At 39.6% G+C, this 19,329-nt stretch overlaps 1 protein-coding gene across 6 annotated transcripts in view; it reads left to right on the top strand.

Moving 5' to 3' along the window:
• The window catches only part of LOC147361248 (ankyrin repeat domain-containing protein 26-like), a 41,941-nt gene that overhangs the window by 5,287 nt on the left and 17,325 nt on the right, over positions 1–19,329 (top strand). For 5 of the 6 annotated variants that reach the window (XR_015139962.1, XR_015139965.1, XR_015139963.1 and 2 more), the window contains exons 2-4: positions 13,886–15,093; positions 17,993–18,063; positions 18,807–18,900. Coding sequence is in view for 2 of the 6 variants with exons in the window: in XM_086334985.1 (XP_086191111.1) it covers positions 14,995–15,093; positions 17,993–18,063; positions 18,807–18,900 (264 nt within the window). In the remaining 4 variants the exon portion in view is untranslated. Of the gene's footprint in view, positions 1–12,875; positions 13,129–13,885; positions 15,094–17,992; positions 18,064–18,806; positions 18,901–19,329 lie in introns of those variants that run through there. The other variant, XR_015139964.1, reaches the window with a different exon arrangement.

Here is a 19,329-nt window from a genome sequence, read left to right as displayed (position 1 = left end):
ACAATGGGAGTCATGGGAAATTTGCTACATAGTACCTCCTCAGTTGTATCCATCTAATATATCAACTTGTTTTATTATTTGTAATAAATGAATAGTTCAGAAGGAATGTTGGTTTTAAGGAGTGCTGTATCATTTAAAAGCAGTATATAGAAAACCAATTCTTATTCTACTGGGATGCCCAGTCTTTTGAGTAATCACATCTAATACGTGCTGTCCATAAATACCAATTAATTTAGTGCCTTCAATCAGTCATACAATCAGGGCTATGGTAAGAAATCATACACTGTTTCTTTTTTCACTCCTATTTTTTTTCTTTTCCTTCCTCACCTGTAGAAGTTACCTTTGCATTTACAAGATTCTCAGTTATCTCCTAGAATAGTGACTACAAGCTATAAACTCAAAGTGGTTTTTTTGTGTGTTTTTAACATCTCTACAAGTGACTTGTTTGCTCTTTTTTCCCAATGAGCTTGGTAGGTCCAAGAAGCACAAATTCAAATAAAACACCTACACAAATCCTTTCAACACTAAAAGATGAGACATAGGAAAACCACCAAATAAATAGAAGCAACTTCAGACAGTTCATGCTGATCATTTCTCTTGTCAGTCACTACCTTTTATAGAGTAACTGGCAGAGTCTACTCCTTCAGGGTCCCAGGATTTGTACATGTATTGATTTCATAAAGATTTATTCTGTACTTGACCCAGAAAGTTTTATATCCTAAATATTTCTGGAAACGCTCCCCCAGTTCAGGTCTGCATCACCTTTGTTTTTCATTATTAATGCCTTCAGATTCTTCTCCCTCCATCTATTTGTATTCCCTTCAAATTCCATCTCCTGTAGTGTTTAGAGTCACCTGTCTCAACAGCACATGTGACCATGAACCACTCATCAAATCACATTAATATCTAGACATCTGAAAGTGACACGTGATGCTTTCATAATCTGACTTCTGCCTGACTCTCCACCTCTCGTCCTTTCTGTCCTTTGTCCTTTGCTCTGGAAACCTGAACCACTGCTGATGCCCTCCTCACCTGTCCCTGTACTTTGAACAAATATTTACCCTCTCGTGTGTGTGCTTCTCTCCCCATCTTGCTACAGCCTTCCGTGCTCTACCGCACCTGCCCTCTGTTCCCTTGAACTGCGTAAGTCTGCACTCAGGCAGTATCTCTCGAAAAGCCATCCCTGACACCTTTTATCTAAATTTTTGTTTAAACTCCAGTGTCTCGTACTGAGCAGGAACCCAAAAAACAATTATTGAATAAAAGAACTAAAGAGTTATGTATACCAAGGTGATTTTTAAGAGCTTGTGCTCTGCAGTCTAAGAGCCAACAAGGTAGACATGTACATTCAGGTGAAAAAGATACACTTGAAAAATCTATAAAGTCCTAAGGTAGCTACAAGGAAAGAGATACCTGTTTATCTGGGGAAAGACAGCTGTAATCAAGGACAACTTTAGAAAGAAGGATGAGTTTTAAAAGGTAAAAAGTAATTTGTTGGGAAAGAAGCATTTCAATTTAAGAAATTGAGAAAAGGAAAAAAAGTGACAGGAATTTTGTAAACCGTGAATAATGTTGCAGTTAAAGCTTGGCAAGTTGTTATAAAGGTCCTGTTATGAAGTAGAGAAGAGAAGATATTGTGGCTTTACATGTCTGTCTCATGATTGTCTAAGAAGAGCTCTCTAAATTTTACCTATTTACCATTAGTGTATGCAGCATGAGTGAAGTAAGAGGCTTATTTTGTACTGATATGTTTGTACTAGAGAAGTAACTGTGGTTTGATGAAAGAGGACTACTAGAGTCAGAAGACATGGTGGAAAACCTGCAGCTTACTTATATTTCTAACTTCTTCCTTTCCAGAATCATTATAGCTAATGAGTTAATTGATGTTTGTAGAAGTGCTTAGTGCAGCTATCAATAGGTATAATTCTTGTAGTGGACTATTACAATGTTAGAATGGTAGCATATTCTCAAGAAAAAATTATTTTACAAAATTTAATCTGTTTAGATATGTACAGAGCTAAGGCTCTTACTTTGGGGTACTGTATAGGTTAGGTATCAGATGTATTTTTTTTTTTTTAACTAGCAAGTGGTGGTATTTATTGGAGGTATTTGTCATATTTCTTGGGATAATTTTTCTTCGTGTCAGTTTAATTTGGGAAATATTTCAGCCTTGAATCATTTATTCTTATGGCCTGTCAACTGTTTAAAGGCATCTACTTGTCATTCAATCATAATTTGGGACTCAAGTGCTGAGCTTTACCCAAACACTTCTTGATTTGCTCTTCCATCTGCTATTTATGATTTACTTAGAACATTTTTGCAAAAAATTTGCTCCAATTCTCAATTTCAATTCAATCAGTTCAGTTCAGTCACTCAGTTGTGTCCGACTCTTTATGACCCCATGGACTGCAGCATGCCAGGCCTCCCTGTTCATCACCAACATTTGGAATTTACTCAAACTCATATCCACTGAGTTGGTGATGCCATTCAACCATCTCATCCTCTGTCGTCCCCTTATCCTCCTGCCCACAATCTTTCCCAGCATCAGTTCAGTTCAGTTCAGTCACTCAGTCATATCCGACTCTTTGCGACCCCATGAACCGCAGCACACCAGGCCTCTCTGTCCATCACCAACTCCCGGAGTCCCCCAAACCCATGTCCATCGAGTCGATGATGCCATCCAACCATCTCATGCTCTGTCTTCCTCTTCTCCTCCTGCCCTCAATCTTTCCCAGCATCAGGGTCTTTCCAATGTGTCAGCTCTTCGCATCAGGTCGCCAAAGTATTGGAGTTTCAGCTTCAGCATCAGTCCTTCCAATGAATATTCAGGACTGATTTCCTTTAGGATTGACTGGTTAGATCTCCTTGCAGTCCAAGGGACTCTGAAGAGTCTTCTCCAACACCACTATTCAAAAGCATCAAGTCTTTGGTGCTCAGCTTTCTTTTTTTTTATGTAAATTTATTTATTTTAATTGGAGGTTAATTACTTTACAATATTGTATTGGTTTTGCCATACATCAGCATGAATCCGCCATGGGTGTACACATGCTCCCCATCCTGAACCCCCACTCCCACCTCCCTCCCCGTACCATCCCTCTGTGTCATCCCAGTGCACCAGCCCCAAACTGCATCATACCTGGACTGGCGATTCATTTCATATATGATATACATGTTTCAATGCCATTCTCCCAAATCATGCCACCCTCTCCCTCTCCCACAGAGTCCAAAAGACTGTTCTATACATCTGTGTCTCTTGCTGTTTCGTATAAAGGGTTATCATTACCATCTTTCTAAATTCCATATATATGCGTTAGTATACTGTATTGGTGTTTGTCCTTCTGGCTTACTTCACTCTGTATAATAGGCTCCAGTTTCATCCACCTCATTAGAACTGATTCAAATGTATTCTTTTTAATGGCTGAGTAATATTCCATTGTGTATATGTACCACAGCTTTCTTATCCATTCATCTGCTGATGGACATCTAGGTTGCTTCCATGTCCTGGCTATTATAAACAGTGCTGCGATGAACATTGGGGTACACGTGTCTCTTTCAATTCTGGTTTCCTCTGTGTGTATGCCCAGCAGTGGGATTGCTGGGTCATATGGCAGTTCTATTTCTAGTTTTTTAAGGAATCTCCACACTGTTCTCCATAGTGGCTGTACTAGTTTGCATTCCCACCAAAAATGTAAGAGGGTTCCCTTTTCACCACACCCTCTCCAGCATTTATTGCTTGTAGACTTTTGGATCGCAGCCATTCTGACTGGCGTGAAATGGTACCTCATTGTGGTTTTGATTTGCATTTCACTAATAATGAGTGATGTTGAGCATCTTTTCATGTGTTTGTTAGCCATCTATATGTCTTCTTTAGAGAAATGTCTGTTTAGTTCTTTGGCCCATTTTTTGATTGGGTTGTTTATTTTTCTGGAATTGAGTTGTAGGAGTTACTTGTATATTTTTCAGATTAGTTGTTTGTCAGTTGCTTCATTTGCTATTATTTTCTCCCATTCTGAAGGCTGTCTTTTCACCTTATAGTTTCCTTTGTCATGCAGAAGCTTTTAATTTTAATTAGGTTCCATTTGTTTATTTTTGCTTTTATTTCCAATATTCTGGGAGGTGGGTCATAGAGGATCCTGCTGTGATGTATGTCGGAGGCTGTTTTGCCTATGTTCTCCTCTAGCAGTTTTATAGTTTCTGGTCTTACATTTAGATCTTTAATCCATTTTGAGTTTATTTTGCTGTATGGTGTTAGAAAGTGTTCTAGTTTCATTCTTTTGCAAGTGGTTGACCAGTTTTCCCAGCACCACTTGTTAAAGAGATTGTCTTTTCTCTATTGTATATTCTTGCCTCCTTTGTCAAAGATGAGGTGTCCATAGGTGCGTGGATTTATCTCTGGGCTTTCTGTTTTGTTCCATTGATCTATATTTCTGTCTTTGTGCCAGTACCATACTGTCTTGATGACTGTGGCTTTGTAGTAGAGCCTGAAGTCAGGCAGGTTGATTCCTCCAGTTCCATTTTTCTTTCTCAAGATTGCTTTGGCTATTCGAGGTTTTTTGTATTTCCATACAAATCGTGAAATTATTTGTTCTAGCTCTGTGAAGAATACTGTTGGTAGCTTGATAGGGATTGCATTGAATCTATAGATTGCTTTGGTTAGTATACTCATTTTCACTATATTGATTCTTCCAATCCATGAACATGGTATATTTCTCCATCTGTTAGTGTCCTCTTTGATTTCTTTCTCCAGTGTTTTATAGTTTTCTATACATAGGTCTTTAGTTTCTTTAGGTAGATATATTCCTAAGTATTTTATTCTTTTCGATGCAATGGTGAATGGAATTGTTTCCTTAATTTCTCTTTCTGTTTTCTCATTATTAGTGTATAGGAATGCAAGGGATTTCTGTGTGTTGATTTTATATCCTGCAACTTTACTATATTCATTGATTAGCTCTAGTAATTTTCTGGTGGAGTCATTAGGGTTTTCTTTGTAGAGGATCATGTCATCTGCCAACAGTGAGAGTTTTACTTCTTCTTTTCCAATTTGGATTCCTTTTATTTCTTTTTTTTCTCTGATTGCTGTGGCCAAAACTTCCAAAACTATGTTGAATAGTAATGGTGAAAGTGGGCACCCTTGTCTTGTTCCTGACTTTAGGGGAAATGCTTTCAATTTTTCACCATTGAGAATAATGTTTGCTGTGGGTTTGTCATATATAGCTTTTATTATGTTGAGGTATGTTCCTTCTATTCCTGCTTTCTGGAGAGTTTTTTTTTATCATAAATGGATGTTGAATTTTGTCAAAGGCTTTCTCTGCACCTATTGAGATAATCATATGGCTTTTATTTTTCAATTTGTTGATGTGGTGTATTACATTAATTGATTTGCGAATATTGAAGAATCCTCGCATCCCTGGGATAAAGCCCACTTGGTCATGGTGTATGATCTTTTTAATGTGTTGTTGGATTCTGATCGCTAGAATTTTGTTAAGCATTTTTGCATCTATGTTCATCAGTGATATTGGCCTGTAGTTTTCTTTTTTTGTGGCATCTTTGTCAGGTTTTGGTATTAGGATGATGGTGGCTTCATAGAATGAGTTTGGAAGTTTATCCTCCTCTGCAGTTTTCTTGAAGAGTTTGAGTAGGATAGGTGTTAGCTCTTCTCTAAATTTTTGGTAGAATTCAGCTGTGAAGCTGTCTGGACCTGGGCTTTTGTTTGCTGGAAGATTTCTGATTATAGTTTCAATTTCCGTGCTTGTGATGGGTCTGTTAAGATTTTCTATTTCTTCCTGGTTCAGTTTTGGGAAGTTGTCCTTTTCTAAGAATTTGTCCATTTCTTCCACGTTGTCCATTTTATTGGTATATAATTGCTGATAGTAGTCTCTTGTGATCCTTTGTATTTCTGTGTTGTCTGTTGTGATCTCTCCATTTTCATTTCTAATTTTATTGATTTGATTTTTCTCCCTCTGTTTCTTGATGAGTCTGGCTAATAGTTTGTCAATTTTATTTTGCTTTCAAAGAACCAGCTTTTGGTTTTGTTGATTTTTGCTATGGTCTCTTTTGTTTCTTTTGCATTTATTTCTGCCCCAATTTTTAAGACTTCTTTCCGTCTGCTAGCCCTGGGGTTCTTCATTTCTTCCTTTTCTAGTTGCTCTAGGTGTAGAGTTAGGTTATTTATTTGACTTTTTTCTTGTTTCTTGAGATATGCCTGTATTGCTATGAACTTTCCCCTTACCACTGCCTTTACAGTGTCCCACAGGTTTGGGGTTGTTGTGTTTTCATTTTCATTCATTTCTATGCATACTTTGATTTCTTTTTTGATTTCTTCTGTGATTTGTTGGTTATTCAGCAGCGTGTTGTTCAGCCTCCATATGTTGAAATTTTTAGTAGTTTTTCTCCTGTAATTGAGATCTAATCTTACTGCTTTGTGGTCAGAAAAGATGCTTGGAATGATTTCAATTTTTTTGAATTTACCAAGGCTAGATTTATGGCTCAGGGTGTGATCTATCCTGTAGAAGGTTCCGTGTGCGCTTGAGAAAAAGATGAAATTCATTGTTTTGGGGTGAAATGTCCTATAGATATCAATTAGGTCTAACTGGTCTATTGTATCATTTAAAATTTGTGTTTTCTTGTTATTTTCTGTTTAGTTGATCTATCCATAGGTGTGTGTGGGGTATTAAAGTCTCCCACTATTATTGTGTTATTGTTAATTTCCCCTTTCATACTTGTTAGCATTTGTCTTACATATTGCAGTGCTCCTATATTGGGTGCGTATATATTTATAATTATTATCTCTTCTTCTTGGATTGAACCTTTGATCATTATGTAATGTCCTTCTTTGTCTCTTTTCACAGCATTTGTTTTAAAGTCTATTTTATCTGATATGAGTATTGCTACTCCTGCTTTCTTTTGGTCTCCATTTGCATGGAATATCTTTTTCCAGCCCTTCACTTTCAGTCTGTATGTGTCCCCTGTTTTGAGGTGGGTCTCTTGTAGACAACATATATAGGGGTCTTGTTTTTGTATCCATTCAGGCAGCCTTTGTCTTTTGGTTGGGGCATTCAACCCATTTACGTTTAAGGTAATTATTGATAACTGTGATCCCATTGCCATTTACTTGATTGTTTTGGGTTCTAGTTTATACCCTTTTTTGTTTCCTGTCTAGAGAAGATCCTTTAGCATTTGTTGGAGAGCTGGTTTGGTGGTGGTGAATTCTCTCATCTTTTGCTTGTCTTAAAGCTTTTGATTTCTCCTTCATATTTGAATGAGATCCATGCTGGGTACAGTAATCTGGGCTGTAGGTTATTTTCTTTCATCACTTTAAGTATGTCTTTCCATTCCCTCCTGGCCTGAAGAGTTTCTATTGAAAGATCAGCTGTTATCCTCATGGGAATCCCCTTGTGTGTTGTTTGCTGTTTTTCCCTTGCTGCTTTTAATATTTATTCTTTGTGTTTGATCTTTGTTAATTTGATTAATATGTGTCTTGGGGTGTGTCGCCTTGGATTTATCCTGTTTGGGACTCTCTGGGTTTCTTGTACTTGGGTGATTATTTCCTTCCCCATTTTAGAAAAGTTTTCAACTATTATCTCCTCAAGTATTTTCTCTTGTCCTTTCTTTTTGTCTTCTTCTTCTGGGCCTCCTATGATTTGAATGTTGTGGCGTTTAATATTGTCATGGAGGTCTCTGAGATTGTCCTTATTTCTTTTAATTCATTTTTCTTTTTTCCTCTCTGATTCATTTGTTTCTACCATTCTATCTTCTACTTCACTAATCCTATTTTCTGCCTCCGTTATTCTACTATTTGTTGCCTCCAGAGTGTTTTTGATCTCATTTGTTGCATTATTCATTATATATTGACTCTTTTTTTTATTTCTTCTAGGTCCTTGTTAAACCTTTCTTGCATCTGCTCAATCCTTGTCTCCAGGCTATTTATCTGTGATTCCATTTTGATTTCAAGGTTTTTGATCATTTTCACTATCATTATTCAGAATTCTTTATCAGGAAGATTCCCTATCTCTTCCTCTTTTGTTTGGTTTGGTGGACATTTATCCTGTTCCTTTACCTGCTGGATATTCCTCTGTATCTTCATTTTGTTTATATTGCTGAGTTTGGGGTGGCCTTTCTGTATTCTGGCATTTTGTGGAGTTTTCTTTATTGTGGAGTTTCCCTGCTGTGGGTGAGGTTGTACGAGAGGCTTGTCAAGGTTTCTTGGTTAGGGAAGCTTGTGTCGGTGTTCTGGTGGGTGGAGCTGATTTCTTCTCTCTGGAGTGCAATGAAGTGTCCAGTAATGAGTTATGAGATGTCAGTGGGTTTGGAGTAACTTTGGGCAGCCTGTATATTGAAGCTCAGGGCTGTGTTCCTGTGTTGCTGGAGAATTTGTGTGGTATGTCTTTCTCTGCAACTTGTTGGCCCTTGGTTGGTGCTTGGTTTCAGTGTAGGTATGGAGGCATTTGATGAGCTCCTGTTGATTAATGTTCCCTGGAGTCAGGAGTTCTCTGGTGTTCTCAGGATTTGGACTTAAGCCTCCTGCTTCTGGTTTTCAGTCTTATTTTTACAGAAGTCTCAAGACTTCTCCTTCTATACAGCACCATTGATAAAACATCTAGGTTTAAGATGAAAACTTTCTCCACAGTGAGGGACACCCAGAGAGGTTCACAGAGTTACATGCAGAAGAGAAGAGGGAGGAGGGAGTTAGAGGTGACCTGAATGAGATGAGATGGAATCAAAAGATGTTCACGGAGTTATACAGAGAAGAAAAGAGGGAGGAAGAAGACAGAGGTGGCCGGGATGATAAAAGGGGGGAATCAAAAGGAGAGAGACAGATCCACTCAGTAATCAGTTCCCTAAGTATTCTCCACCGTCTGGAACACACAGAGATTCAGAGAGTTGGGTAGAGAAAAGAAGGGGGAGAGAGGAGACAGAGGTGACCTGGTGGAGAAAAAGGAGAGTCCAAAGGGGAGAGAGCAGTCAAGCCAGTAATCTTGCTCCCAAGTAAAAATGGGTACTGAATATTGGGTTCTTAAAGGTACAAAATTGATAACAAATACCAAAAAGCGAAGATTAGAAATCTAGAGTAGTGGTTGGATTTTAAAAAATACAATATTAAAGAAAAGAAGAAGAAAAAGAAAAAAGAAAGTCACAAAAATTATAAAAAAAACATGTATATGAAGTTTGCTTTAAAAAATAGGGTCTTTTTTTTGGCAAAGTAATAGTAGGTTATAAAAATGAAAATTAAAGGAGTAATAGAGGACTTAACATTTAAAAAAATTAAAAAAAAAAGAATGATCGTAAAAATATATCTAAGACTTTCTCTGGTATTGTGGGCAGTGTGGGGTCAGTTCATTTTCGGGTAGTTCCTTGTCACGATTTATATTTCTCAAGATCTATAGGCCCCTTCCTATATAGTCAGTACTAACTACAGGGTTTTAACCTGTTGCCCCTGTCACTTCCAAGGCGGTTCCCTCTGTTTTAGCTTCTTCGGTTTCCTGGTCTCGTCAGTGCCTGATTTCCGCCCTGACGCAAGGGGGCAGTGGTGGACACTTTTTTAGGCTCACTTGTTCAGTTGCGCTGTGGGGAGGGAGGGACGCTGCAAACAAATAACTCTGGCGTGTGCTCGCAGTGTCTCAGCCACAGTGGGCCTGCCCTCGCTCATGGAGCGTGTGCCCTCCCTGCCCAGGCTGCTCAGGCTCTAGGTTGCTAAGCCAGGAACTGTCCGAGGCCGGCCGTGAGCTGCATGCACCTCCCAGGTCTGAGCTGCTCATGTTCATGCTCTCGGGTAGTCCTCAGAGGTGCAGACTCGGTTGGGCCTGAGTTTTGTGCCCTTCCCAGGTCCGAGCAGCTCAGGTGATGAGGTGTTTGGCGAGCGCAGTTGCTGCGACTTATCGCCTCCCCCGTCCCTGCCGCTCAGTTTTCTGGGTGTACAACCGGTGCACCTTCTCAGGCAGATGTTGACTGTCCAGAACTCCAAGAAGTCTTAGTTAGCAAAGAAGCCTGCTTGGAGTTTGGTAGATAATGTCTCTCTGGGGCTGCGATTGCCCCCTTCCGGCTCTGGCTACCTGTCATAGGAGGGGGATGGTCTGCAGCCACTAGTTCTGTTCAGTACTTTGTTCTGTGCGGGGGCCTGGTGGTTTCTTAGGTTAGGGCTTTTCGCGTCGTAGCTATCCCGCAGTCTGGTTTGCTAGCCTGTTAGTTCCCTCAGATTGCCCTCAGGGCACTCAGGCCCCGGTCCTTACTCTAAGCAATGCAGCCCGCACCTCCCTGCCCAGCCCCCGCTTGCTAGTGGCAGGTGCAGGCATCTGTGCTGTTTCACCGCTGGGGGAGTTACCGTTGGGCTCGTAATCTGTGGGTTTTAATTATTTATTTATTTTTCCTCCCTGTTATGTTGCCCTCCGTGCTTGCAAGGCTCGCCACAGACTCGGCAGTGAGAGTGTTTCCTGGTGTTTGGAAACTTCTCTTTAAGTCTCCCTTCCCAGGACGGAGCTCCATCCCTACCTCTTTTGTCTCTTTTTTTGTCTTTTATATTTTTTCCTACCTCCTTTCGAAGACAGTGGGCTGCTTTTATGGGTGCCTGATGTCCTCTGCTGGCATTCAGAAGTTGTTTTGTGGAATTTACTCAGCGTTTAAATGTTCTTTTGATGAATTTGTGGGGGAGAAAGTGGTCTCCCCGTCCTACTCCTCCGCCATTTTAGGACCGCCTCTGCTGGGTGCAGTTTTTCGATCAGAGGAAGGAAGAGGTCATGTCAGTAGCTCACACAATAGTTACTGAGAAACCACAGGGTTGAGATTGGTGTAGAAACTGGAGGCTAAGCTCTCCACTCGCCTCAGGCGACAGATCCTTCTGCCTTGAGGGACCATTGGTGAGTGAATAGGTCTAGAAGAGAAAGGGCATGGGAAGGGAAGATGGTGCCTAATTTTACATCAAGTTACCTCTGGCCTTCAATCCGGCAGGTGGCTGAGAGTCATGGACACGCTCCCTCTATGCCCGTCAGCCCTCCAGGCCACTTGCCCCGTGAACAGCTCAGAGCTGGCTCCACTTTCCCAGCTGGTTTCTCCCTCACAGCAGAGTCCTCAAGGACAGGTGTTAACTGGCATCCTCTAGAAGTGCAGGAATGCTCCCCATGGGATTTTTTTCCAGCAATTGGTAGAAACCAAACACTCTCGAAGTTGATTGTCCTTCATTCTGAAGAGTTGTCGAGTGGCATCTCAAGCAGAGGAATTCACTCCCCCAGCTGATATCCCTCTCAGACACGGACCGGGTCCCATCCCTGAGGTCCTAGCAGCAGATCTCCCACAACGAAAACCTCTCAGGGAGAGCTCAGGAAAGTACTATTTGTAATTCAAATCCATTTGTCTACCTCAGTCAGGTAGGGACATACAATGGCCTCGTCCAAGGAGAGGCCTTCAATATTTTCCATAGGAATTGATCTCAGATCCTTCACGACTATCTCAAAGGAGCCGGGACCCTGATTGTGGTTTAGTCCACACAGACCACGTGTGCGCCCCCATCGACTGCGCTACCCGACCAAGTCCCTCTGCCTCGGGGTGAGCGTGTCTGTCCCTCCATGCACGTCATCATCTTCAGTGCCTGAATCAGAGTCCGTTCTTGGCTCCACTGTCATTTCTTTAACCAATATCCTGTCAGTGACACTTTCACATCATTTACAGTTTTTCAGTTTGTAAAAGCTGCAACATCAGTTGTAAAAACACTTTTGAACACTTTAACAAGGTGTTTTTTTAGAATAAAGTTTTAAAAGTCCCCCTCCCAACAAGAGAATGAAAATCAAAAACTCTCGTTACTAATAGTAGATATTCTAGTATTTGGTAGTGATTTCCCTTCCTTGATAGATGATTAGGTTAGTTTATCACTTCGAAGATAAGAAGGAAAACTGTAGGCAGTTCAGAGACCATACTTTGGAAGTCATTCTTGTGCTTGTGAGAAAATTAACCCTCTGCTGTGTGTAGTGTCTTGTTTCAGTACAAGGAACTTTTGGAAACAGTGATAGATATGCCATGCTATGCTATGCTATGCTCAGTCACTTCAGTTGTGTCCGACTCTGTGTGACCCCATAGACGGCAGCCCACCAGGCTCCCCCGTCCCTGGGATTCTCCAGGCAAGAACACTGGCGTGGGCTGCCGTTTCCTTCTCCAATGCATGAAAGTGAAAAGTGAAAGTGAAGTCGCTCAGTTGTGTCCGACTCTTAGCGACCCCATGGATTGCAGCCTACCAGGCTCCTCCGTCCATGGGATTTTCCAAGCAAGAGTACTGGAGTGGGGTGCCATTGCCTTCTCTGAGATATGCCATAGTATACATTTAGTGATAATAATGTTTCTCATTGTATTTCCCCCATCTTACTATTTTAAACAGTATGAAACTATAATGAAAGTTATTTCAGCAGCAAATAATCTCATGACTCTCTAAGAAGAGCTCTCTGAATTTTACCTTATTTACCATTAGTGTATATACCATGAATGACATAGGAGGATTATTTTGCATTGATATGTTTGTACTAGAGAAGTAACTGTGGTTTGATGTAAGAGGACTAACAGAGTCAGAAGACCTGGTGAAAAGCCTGCAGCTTACTTATATCGTTTTAACTTCTTCCTTTCCAGAATCATTATAGCTAATGGGTTAATTGATGTTTGTAGAAGTGCTTAGTACAGTTGTCAATAGGTATAAGTCTGTAATTGCCTATTAAAATGTTAGAGAGGTAGCATATTCCCAAGAAAACAATTTCTGTACAAAATATAATCTATTTAAATACATATAGAGCTAAGGCTCTTGCTGTGAAGTAGTTGTATAGGAGGTATCAGATGCAGTGTTTTTAAAGGTAGCGAGTGGTGTTTATTGAATCACAGGTGATTTACAATATTGTGTCGGTTTCAGGTATACAGCACAGTGATTCATACATATATGTATATATGTGTGTATATTATATAAATGGGGCTTTGCTGCTGACTCAGACAGTAAAGAATCCACGTGCAAAGCAGGAGACCTGGCTTCGATCCTTAGGTTGGTAAGATCCCCTGGAGAAGGAAATGGCTGCCCTGTCCAGTATTCTTGCTTGGGGAATTCCATGGACAGAGGCGCCTGGCAGGCTACAGTCTGTGGGGTTGCAAAGAGTTGGACATGACTGAGTAAGTAACACAGATACACACATATCACACACGCATATTCCTTTTCAGATCCTTCTTGTAGAATATTAAGTGTAGTTCCTAATGTTGTACAGTAGATCCTTATTGGTATTTTATGTACACTTGTCTATATATAATGGTATATGTTAAACCCAACGTCCTTGTTTATCCCTTCCCCTACCCTCCTTTCCCCCATGGTGACCATAAGTTTGTTTGTTTATGTTTGTGAGTCTCTTTCTGTTTTGGAAATAAATTCATTTTATATTCCACATATAAACAGTATGATATATTATTTGTCTTTGACTTACCTCACATAGTGTGATAATGTCTAGGTCTATCTCTGTTGATGCAAATAGCATTATTTCATTCTTTTTTCATGGCTTAGTAGTTTTGCATTGTATAAATATTCCACATCAGATGCAAGTTTTAAGTGTAGTCAAATTTATAAATCTTTTATTTTAAGCCCTCTGGGTTCGCTGTGATTCAGAGAAAAGCCTTTTCAGTTCTGAGCTTCTTGAAAAGTCACTTGGGATTTCTTTTTCCTTTCATGGATTCATTGTCTTCAATTAAGTTTTTGAACCTTTGGAAGTTTCTGCTTATGAAGTTTGAGGTTTGTATCAAACCTTTATTTTTCTGTTTGGAGAGCCACTTGTTGCAGTCTTTTCACTGTATAAACATACAGGTTAGTGTTTCGTTTTTAGGAAATAATGAAATGTCATTTTATTGAGTACTAACTAAAAGTCTCCTTTGTTTCACTTAGGTTTCTGATAGTGGTAGAAAAGCAAAAGATCTGTTATGCAAAAACCACCTGCTGCAGGATGAAACTGCCAGCCTAAGACTGGAAATAGACACAGTAAAAAATCAGAAGCAGGAAAAGGAAAAGAAATATTTTGAGGATATTAAAAATCTTCAAAAGGCAATGAAATCGAAAGAGGAAATATTAACAGAGACTATATTCCAGTATACTGGTCTGCTTAATGTTCTGATAGCTGAGAATACAATGCTCAAATCTGAGCTGGAGAACAATAAACAAAGCAAACAAGCACCGGAAGCAGAAGTGGAATCCTACCGTTCTAGACTGGCTGCTGCCACACACGATCATGATCAAGGTCAGACATCACAAAGAGACCTGGAGCTTGCCTTCCAGAAAGTAAACGACGAGAGGTTATGCTTGCAGGACCAAATGAAGTTCGATGTGACTAAGCTGAGAAGTAACAGTGAGACAGCTTCCCAGCAACTTTCTAAAGTGGAAAGTCAATTCAATAAGCTAAAAATCAAGCTGCATCAGATGAGAGATGATCTCAGAGAAAAGACTTCAATGTTAGAATGTGTCCAGAGAGACCCACTACTAGATATAAAATAGATAAGCCACAAGGGAATGGCCTCATTTTTTTGCTGGGATAGGAATCTGTTGGAAAGATCTGAGCACTGGTTAGAATATGTGAAGATCTCTGAAGTTAATCAAAGCCTCTAATAAAGAAAGAGGGAAAATGCTGCACAGGGTGGAATTTTCCACCACTTGTTGGACATTCACACCCATTTCTTTCTGGTGGTGAGGTGGTGAAGCTCTGCAGATTTATCGGCAGGGGCAGGGTGTGGACAGCGGGTCTGCATTTTTGTCTGAGTAACTTAATATCAGGAAGGCCGGAGGGTGGCCCCTTCTGTGTCTGTAACCAGATTCAGTGAGGAGGGAAAAGAAGGTGAGCTGCTGTGTGTGGTGATGGTTTTCAAAGTCCATATGTTGGCGTTATCTATTATTAGCACAGCGTCGTAGTAAAGTGATTTGATAAACTTAGTGACAGAGAATCTTATTAGGCAGTTGTGAGATGACTTTGGCGAGAACTGACTGACACCATAAAAAAGCGGTCTATGACGGAGGCTTCACTGGAAGTCATGGCACGTAACTGTGCCAACTTAGAAGATGAGGCACAGGATTTAAAGAGCAAGTTACATCAACTCCCAAGTCAGGTACGTGTGAAATTGAATGTGTTGACAATTAATATGTAGGATAAAGTGTTTTAGGACACTCATTTTCATAGACAGCTTTCTTTTGTATTTTCATTACAAGTAATTTACTATAGTTTTATTATCTGTATAATGCACTCGTTTCTTAAACTCTGACTTTCATTCTGCCATTTGCATTATATATTTTTTATTTACCCTTAAGAAAGTGGAGAAATGTGCATCATTTTTCACACAAGTTGAGAGACTTTTTTTCCTATTGAACAATATTTTTTTTTTAGTGATAGCTGTATTACCATGATGAAGCAAGCCAGATAAAATCAGAGGATAATGTTTAATGGAAGGTTCCAGAAAATTATAATTTCCCATCTTCCCTTTGGTGAATGGCTGTAGAGTTCTGTATATATTTATTTCATGAATTTCAGAATAACTTGTGCAGAGAGAGTATTATACAAACCAGTTGAATTTAGGCATTGCCTTCCTTTCTCTTCATTTTAGATATATTGTAAAAGCAAGGAGGTACTCAGATGGAGTATAGTATGTACATCCAAAATAAAGAATTGAGAACATTATCTAGATTGTGCCTTTGGATTTTTTAAAAAGCTATTGAGATATAATTGACGTATCATATAATTCACCCATTCCAAGTGTGTAGTTCAGTTTCTCTTAGTCTAGAGAGGTGTCACCTGTGACCACAGTCAATTTTAGAGCATTTCCATCAGCCCCCCAAAGAAACCCTGCATGCCTTAGCCACCACCTATGGCCCTCTCCTCTCCCTCAGCCCCAGGCAACCCCCAGTCTAATACCCGTCTGTGTAGACATGCCTGTTCTGGGTATTTCACATAAATGGAATCACACAGTGTGTGTTCCTTTGTGGTTAGCTTTTCTCATTTGATGTCATGTTTTCGAGGTTCATCCATGTGATAGCAAGTATCAGTTCTTCCATTTCTGTTGATTATCAAACAAGAAACAGTATGTGGCTAAGCCAGTTATCCATTCATATGTTGATGGAGATTTGCGTTGTTTCCACTTTGCAGCTAGGAATAATGCTGCTGTGAGCATTATTTCTGGATGGACATGTTTTTATTTCCCTGTGGTTGGATTTTATCCTCAGAGTTAACTGGCTGATTTCTCCTTTTTTTGCCTTTGCTCAGACTGTCCTTTCTGTCTTTACAGTTTCTATTCCTCTTGGGTAGTCCTCCATTTGTTCAGACCTGCTGCCCAGTCTCTCCTTCTCCAGAGCTTTCCTGACTGTCCAGCTCTCATCGAGCCTTTTCTCTTCAGCCCTGTCATCCTGTCTGTGAAGAACAGTTTAGCCCTTCATTTTACATTGTTGTCATTTTTTTCGTGAGGGAGAATCTTGTCTAAGTATACGTTAGTCTAACGGAATATTTCTTAATATGCACAGCACTTGTCTTGCATAAATGGAAAATAGCTTAACAATTGTTAAGACACAACTAAGTACTTCATCCATACAATAATTTCTTCTTGGAGATGCTGGTATAGTAAAACTTCTATTAAAGTGTATTTTAAGTAATTAAATGTAAAATTGAAAGTGCTTAGTCTAATAGAGGAGAATTGTTCAATTAAATGCTCATATTTTTCCCCTGACTCTGGTAGTAAAATGTAAATTTGCCTTCCTTCATTATACAGCCAGAAGTGGGATTTATGGATATCTAGCCTTTCAGGCCCCTATGGATTTCTAACCTTCCCAGCCTAAGGTTCTGGGGATGGCTTCTCTGATACCCATACCTGGTAACCTTACTTTTCTCATCCGAGTACTTGCTAGACATTAACAGTTGCTGGGAATGAATTGATTCAGAACTTTTATTTAGCAGTAGGGTAATATTTCCATGGCAGTCACTTCACCCTTCCTCTGACGGTCATGTAATGTTCTGTAGCACTCTGTCCAGGAGGTGCTATTTGCATATTAACCGGTGGTCATTGTCCACTGAGTAGTACAGAGAGAAAGGAAGTTGCAAATTACTGTAAGTGGAGAAAAGTACTAGAGTACTAGTTGGTTAGTGGAGTCAGTGAACGTTTTTGAAGTCTGGACACGTGTGTTCTGGGCCTCATGCTCCCCCTTACTGCCCCTTGCAACGGTATGGAGAGTGAGTTCACTGTGATTGTGTAGAAGACCACTTCCGTTGGCATGCCGTCTGCCTGATGTATCAGATTGTTTTGCAGGTAAAATACAGCAACCGTAATAATGCCAGTTACAAACAGCTCAGTATCTGCCACGTCCTCTTCTAAATACATTATGTATGGTCCCCAGTTTAATCTTCCCAGCATCCCACTGAGGTTGATGCTACCATTATCCCCATTTTATGGATGGAGAAACTGAGATACAGAAAGGTTAAGTAATTTGCCCCAGGACTCATAGCTCAGAACTGATGGAACTGGAACACAGGTCCATGGATTCTGGCTCCCATGTAGCTACTGCCTCTCACAATAGTCCCTGAAGCATCTGGTTGTCACCAACAGCAGTGTTAGCTCTCATAATCACTGGAAGAGCCGTGGGCATTCACATATGTGGATATTTAAACTGATGGCTGATGTGGAGCTTGGAATAAAAAAAAAAATGCTACCATAAGGTAATTTTCTGTCTTTCCCCATTTGGCCAGTTTATACATTTGTGTGTTTATTTGAGAAAATCTATTTTAAAGCTTGTATTTGATGATGTATTTGAGTGCTAGAGGAGAGGTCAGTAATGTGCAAAGGGCAAACAGTAAATATTTTCAGTTTGTGGACTGTAGGGTGTCTGTTGTAACAGCTCAACTCTGCCGTATGGCAGGAAAGCAGCTGTAAACAATATGCAGATGAAAGAGACAGAAAGTGATGATGGCAGATTCGCTAGGTTATCAGTAGTTAAAGCAGTTGTTTTTCCTTTTTTTTCTCTTTTTAGTTGCAAGAAGCACAGGATCAACATATAGAGGCCGTGAGACGTGCTGAAAAAACACAGGATCACATCCAAAAGTACGATTTAAAGCAGCACAGAAAACAAGTATAGAGCAGATAAATAATATAATACAAGAATTAAATCAGTAATGATAATAAACACAACACTGTGAAGCTGGGTAACATTTTGGCTTTGAGCTGTTTTGAGAGGCATATTTTCCTCCCATTATTTCCCTATTTTGCACATTATCCACAAGTGAAAAGTGAAAGTGTTAGTCACTCAGTTGCATCCAGCTCTTTATGACCCCATGGATATAACCCACCAGGGTCCTCTGTTCATGGAATTCTCCAGGGTGCCAGGAGTGGGTTGCCATTTCCTTGTCCAGGGGATCTTCCTGACCCAGGGATCGAACCTGGGTCTCTTTACATTCTGAGCCACCAGGGAAGCCACAAAACACAACTCAAAAAACAGTACAGTTACAAAATCATGTACTTTTCTAAATTCTAAGATCCTCTACAATTGAACTGCAGATGTTTGTTCAGAAAGAGTGTGGTATTTTAAAAATCTATGTGTGAAGGACTTCCTTGAGAGTTCAGGGGTTAAAACTCTGCCTTCCAAGGCAGAGGATGTGGGTTTGATCCCTGGTCGGGGAGCTAAGATCCCACATGCCTCACAGCCAAAAATCCAAAACATAAAACAGAAGCAATGTTGTAGCAAATTCAATAAAGACTTTAAAAATGGTCCACATCCAAAAAAAAAAAAAATCTAAAAAAAAAAACAACCTATGTGTGAAAATAATTATTTTAAATCTGCATTTTAGGCTTGAAATTGAAAATGCCAAGTTACAAACTACAGTCAAAAAGCAAGTGGACAAAATTGAACAACTTCAGAAAAACCTGTTCAGTACAAGATTGGTAAGTCAACCTCTTAATTTCTGTTATACTGAGGAAGAATTTTAATTTTTTTTTTTTACTAGTAATATACGACAATATTTTGGACAGTGTGAAAAATCTCATTGATTAAAGAGTTTATTGTATTTTTACTGACATGTTTTGCTACTGGTAGTATAATTCCTCTTTATAGAAAAAGTGGACTGAGTTTATAAAATTAATGATTTTTATAGTAAGAATTTAAAACATTGTGAGGATCAGTCAAAAAGCAATATTTTATATGGACCGTATTTTGTTTGTTCATTCCTCTGTCAATGAAATTGGGGTTTTTCCACTTTCTGGCTATTGTTAATAATGCTGCCATGAACATTGGTACACAATCATCTGTTTGAGTCTGGAAATTTTAGCAATGATTTGATTGAGAATTCTGTATTTCTCTTGTAATCCAAATCC

Source organism: Bos grunniens, chromosome 13 (assembly GCF_055505025.1).
Source record: "Bos grunniens cultivar Pamir isolate PY7600 chromosome 13, Bosgru_T2T1.0, whole genome shotgun sequence".
Classification (NCBI taxonomy): domain Eukaryota; kingdom Metazoa; phylum Chordata; class Mammalia; order Artiodactyla; family Bovidae; genus Bos; species Bos grunniens.
The sequence above is the reverse complement of the archived record's forward strand: the minus strand, read 5'-3'. Positions and strand labels throughout refer to the sequence as shown.